Genomic DNA, 5,102 nt, shown 5'->3' with positions numbered 1-5,102 from the left:
CTGTGGAGCTAGATCTCCATGGTAACTGATGCTGTGAAGCTAGATCGACACGGTAACTGATGCTGTGGAGCTTCATCACCATGGTAACTGATGCTGTGGAGCTTCATCACCATGGTAACTGATGCTGTGGAGCTAGACCTCCATGGTATCTGATGCTGTGGAGCTAGATCTCCATGGTAACTGATTCTGTGGAGCTAGACCTCCACGGTAACTGATTCTGTGGAGCTAGAGCTCCATGCTAACTGATACTGTGGAGCTTGATCACCATGGTAACTGATGCTGTGGAGCTAGACCTCCATGGTATCTGATGCTGTGGAGCTAACCTGGTCGGGAGCAGGTTATGTTCAGATTCTCAAATTTAAATCAGCTGGAAGGAGCGTCTCCCTTTAACCAGACGGTTTCCTGACTGTTATTTATGGGCGATCCAGATTCTCAGCTGAGGGAAGGTGTTTATCTGCTGACATGCTGAGCTGTGCGTCACTAATGTCACTGAATGAAGCCGTGGAGTTACAGCATCACACTGTAAACATCACGTTGCCATGGGAACCAGACGTGCATTTAGTTGGCGATGCAGAAATCACATAAATATGTTTTTATGTTTGGCTCTGATCTGCTGTCAGGTCCGTTTAAAATGCAGCTGAAAGAAGACAGATTTTTTTAAAAAAAGTTACTGGTATTTATTACAGAGAATATTCAATCAATTCCCTTCTGGGATGAATAAAGTATTTATTTATTTTTTTTCATTTCATTCATCAATAACATAAATTTTGCTTTGATTGGGCCAAAAGTTAAAGTGATTTCCTGCATTGTGAGACAGTGTCAGACCTAAACACACTTCACTACAAGATCAGGTTTAAATATATGAAGCTTAAACTTTAACTTTAATGTGAGGCTGTCAGTTGGAAATAATCGACTGCATCGGTAAAATACTACCACGTCTCGTGATACCTGTGATCTCTGACTGGAGCTTGAGTTTTTGTTGAGCCGACTTACACAAAGAAAGCCTGGCTATGTCAAACTCGCTTCTTAGTACACCCCTCTGGTTTTAGCCCTGTTCAAAACAAGCTGCTTCAGTGTCTGTACCTTTAAATTAAACAGGGCTGCTGTTGGCCACGCCCCTTTCAGGAAGAGGGCTGCAGGTACACCTGTGTGTTGGGCGGGGCTTATCCTGTTGTGACATCACAACAGGCTGCAAACCTGAATGGCTCGTTCAGATATTCACCTTCTGATCTACAAGGAACTTTTGTCCTATTTTGTGGGTCTCTGGACACATTGAAGTAATTTAATTATGTTTTTTAAAAGCGAAAACCAAATATGGCTGCTGTAATCTGTGGCTGTGTTCTGGAGAAAAGGGTTCAAGAGACGGCTAGCATGTGTCCCCTAACAGGCCAATGGAGCCCCACAGAGCCTCGCTGAAGCTTGATCTGAGCCTAGTAGCTTCATTCATGTCAAGAAAATTAAAGCGACTGTACAAACTGTTGGTGTGTTGTTTAGTTACGCAGGAGTTCAGAAGAGACCGCAGAGCCTGAGGCCTGGGTCAACGCTTTCCTGGGAAGGATGTTCTGGGACTTCCTGGGAGAGAAGTACTGGGCCAATGTGGTCTCCAAAAAGATCCAAATGAAGCTCAGTAAGATCAGGGTGAGCAGTGGCAAAAACAACAAGCTAACAAAAGAGACAATTTGTTGGCTGCGTTCGTGTCTTTTATGAACATCTTGTGTTTCAGCTGCCGTACGTGATGAATGAGCTGACTCTGACGGAGCTCGACATGGGCTTTTCCATCCCTAAGATCCTCCATGCCTCCAAACCCTCTGTGGACCACCAAGGTAGGAAGAGAAACTGCTCTAGGTATGTCATGCTCTTCACTGCATTCTGGGTGGTGTGCTGCAGTTTAACATTTTCAGCCATCAGTCTTGTTCGCGCTCCTCCGCTCTCATCTGTCTTTCATTACAACGGAGGCTGTTTATCAGTTGCCTTTCTGACAGAAGAGCAAAACAAGCTTTTCTTTGCCACTCCATCTTCTTCTTCTGTTTTCCTGCCATCTCTCTGTCCTCCTCTTGCTCTGCTTCTCCTCTCGCTGGATTAAGTCCTCGCCCCAACCCCGTCTCCTCTGGAGCCTAGCCCGTCTGCATGCCTTGCACTATTAAGCCACAGTAATTAAACTTCACGTCTTGGTTCCTCTCATCCATTACTGGAACACTGACTCACCCCGCCCGCCTTGAGCCCCAGCAAAGGGACTAGTTCGACACACAGAGACAATACAGAGATGTGAGGCATATTAGTTCCTACCGAGGAGGCTGGCTGGGGGAGAAAATGAGAGAAGCTTGAGCAGGGAAAAGGAAGAAATAGGTTGTCAGATGCATGTTGCTTCGCTAATTATATATACATAGCGAGTAGATGAGTCCATATTTGTATTGTTGGGTCCTAATTTAGGAAAAAGTCACATTTTGTTTATCATTAAGGAGGAACATAAATGCTGATGCCTGTTGCTGTTCAGCTGTTGGAACTAGTCATGAGTCATTTCTCTGTCAGCCACATTTCTACATTGTCTGCATTGCTGATGAATGTGCTTTGTCTGATTACACCCACAGATATACACTCACAAAGCATCATCGGTTGATCTCAGCACATCATTAGTCCTGTGGAACGGCATCTCAAGAAGTGCAGTGATGCCGCATACATGTGCTTCAATAGTGACACACTTACTTTGGTATATTTTGTGAATTCATTTGATCTCGTGATGATGTTGAGAGTGAGAGCGCCTCCTGACTCCTTAATGATGTGAAGGTGTGGTTTGACTTACAGTGTTTATCCTGTGCTCCAACAACACACAAGACTGTGCAGAGTCGAGCTTTATGTCACTGATATGCACATTTAAACCGTTTGCTTGGATATTTGAGGATGTGGTGTCTGTAACCTCAGAGGATCCTTTTAGTCCTGTGGGCTCAGGATGTAGGGAGTGTGGAGGCCGGTTCAACACCTCGGGCTCTTTGGACTGTTCCTCGAGTCATTCCTGAGATGTTTTTGTCACGCTCGGGGAGGCTGTAGCCGTCTCGCAGTGCTGCTGCCGTGGGAAGATGTGCTCATGTCAGGGTTACATCCAGATGATTGCCAGGAGCCAAGGTTTCCAAGCAGAACATTGCATTTTAATGAGTTTTGATGCAGTCATAATGATAATGTGTTGGAAGAACGAGGCAGTGGGATATAATAAATAGTGTTTTTTTAGACGCAAAATTCTTAATAGAATTCATAATTTATGTACAGTTCAAACACCATCAATGTTTTTGTCATTGTTTACTGCTGTTACCATCGTTGTTCAGCTGAGGTTTAGTTATTTTGTGTTAGAAATACTGGACCGATCAGCTCGGGCCTGATCAGGATGCCACACGTGGCTAAAAGTCGTCCATGTGAATATGACTGCCAGGCAGACTGAGACATTGAACTAAAGACAACCAGACAGATTCACTTCATTAAGCAGTCTGGAAAAGACAACATGCTAGTTACCCACTGATCAGCCACACCAGTGAAACCACAGCGTTTCTGCAGAACCAGGCACTCCCTCCCATGGTAACGACTGACAGGAAGCCCCGCCACGCCACACAAACTGCTCAGGAACAGCTTGAGAACCAAGAGCCGGAGGTACTGACTGGGCTTCCGTAAACAGCACATCTCAATCCGATAGCACATCCACGGGATGCAGCGGAACCAATCTGCAGAAACCCCAACCTGCGACCCACAGGACCCGATGGATCTGCTGCCAACGTCCTGGCGCCAGATATACCAGGACATCCACAGAGGTCCGGTGTCTATGCCCAGACGGGTCTGAGCTGTTCTGGCAGCACAAGATGGCACAACGTTACGCCGGTGGTGGTGGCGGCACAGTGACAAATAATCAAGGCGATGTCTTGTCTTGTATAATGTTGCTGTGGTGTATTTCCAGGTTACTGCAGAAATGCTCACTCCAGTACGTCAGTGTGCAGATCATATCGACGCCTTCAGATTTAAACAGACACTCCAGGCTGCTCCTCCCTGTGTGTCTTACAGACGACATGATGAGACTTAATGCTGCCATTTAGCTCCTCTTTGACTCTCCTGTCACATACGTACAAATCAGTAAACATTTATGGAGAGTGGAAAATGAGGGCTGAAGCTTAACAACAGTTATCAGCTGGGGAAGTTCGGCTTCATTGAGCAAACAGCAGGGGGATTGAAATCTCAATAACTCTCCTGCCGCCGCCTGAAAAGTGTAATGTGTAAACAGGAAGTTCCCTGATTAAGTCAGCCAATCGGGAGGCACCGTTGCCTCAGCGCTGACCTTTTCAGTGTGTGCTAGAGGATAGGTCTTCCTTCTGGTGGCTCTGCAGGTGGACCTCACACCAATTAAACACCAAGCAGGGGATTCTTGTTTATCTACAGGATTTGCATTCAGAATGAGCTGGTCTTGGTGCTACTGGGGATGTAAACAAGCACGATTCCACTCTGAAATATAACCAGTCTTCCTGCTTTTCTCTGACCATGTGTCCAGGTCTGTGGTTTGATCTGGAGGTCTCCTACACGGGCTCCTTCCTCATGACACTAGAGACCAAGATGAACCTGGCCCGTCTGGGGAAGGAGGGCGAGGGCCTCGGGGAGCACGGGAAGGAATGGTGAGGCTCTCACCCACATGTGTCTGCTTTCACAGCTGATGCTTGATATTTGAGAGTGATCATCTGCAGTCTGTCCTAGTTTGTTTTTCTTCCTGGGATTAGCTTTTGAACGGCTCTGAGTTGGATGTTAATTGGGTTGATTTGCATTTAGATCCATGTTAGCTGTCATGTGCATTTTTCACAGTTTCCACTCTTTTCCTCTCTTTATATTCTGATCCTCCCGCTGGACGCTGACTGGATTTGTCCAATGACGGGTGAGTTTGAGACTGACTGTCACCGAAACAATACGTTTTCTTTCACATGTGGAATATTGGATCTTTTCTTGACTTAATCAGTGGAGATTAAGTTCCTGTGATTCATTTCAGTGGGGATGCATTTAATGGGAATGACTATTGATTGTTAAGAGTTCTGTGCAAAGCCGCCGGGGCCTGAGTTTGTGTGTGTGTGTGTGTGTGTGTG

The 5,102-nt window shown here is 46.0% G+C and overlaps 1 protein-coding gene across 1 annotated transcript in view; it reads left to right on the top strand.

The window, feature by feature from the left end:
- Nucleotides 1-5,102, top strand: part of tex2 (testis expressed 2) — a 34,225-nt gene that overhangs the window by 24,917 nt on the left and 4,206 nt on the right. Inside the window, exons 7-9 of the mRNA XM_008287542.1 lie at nucleotides 1,495-1,638; nucleotides 1,724-1,823; nucleotides 4,523-4,643. Of these exons, the coding sequence (XP_008285764.1) occupies nucleotides 1,495-1,638; nucleotides 1,724-1,823; nucleotides 4,523-4,643 (365 nt within the window). The remainder of the gene's footprint in view (nucleotides 1-1,494; nucleotides 1,639-1,723; nucleotides 1,824-4,522; nucleotides 4,644-5,102) is intronic.

Source organism: Stegastes partitus, unplaced genomic scaffold (assembly GCF_000690725.1).
Source record: "Stegastes partitus isolate 25-593 unplaced genomic scaffold, Stegastes_partitus-1.0.2 Scaffold506, whole genome shotgun sequence".
NCBI lineage: Eukaryota > Metazoa > Chordata > Actinopteri > Pomacentridae > Stegastes > Stegastes partitus.
The sequence above is the reverse complement of the archived record's forward strand: the minus strand, read 5'-3'. Positions and strand labels throughout refer to the sequence as shown.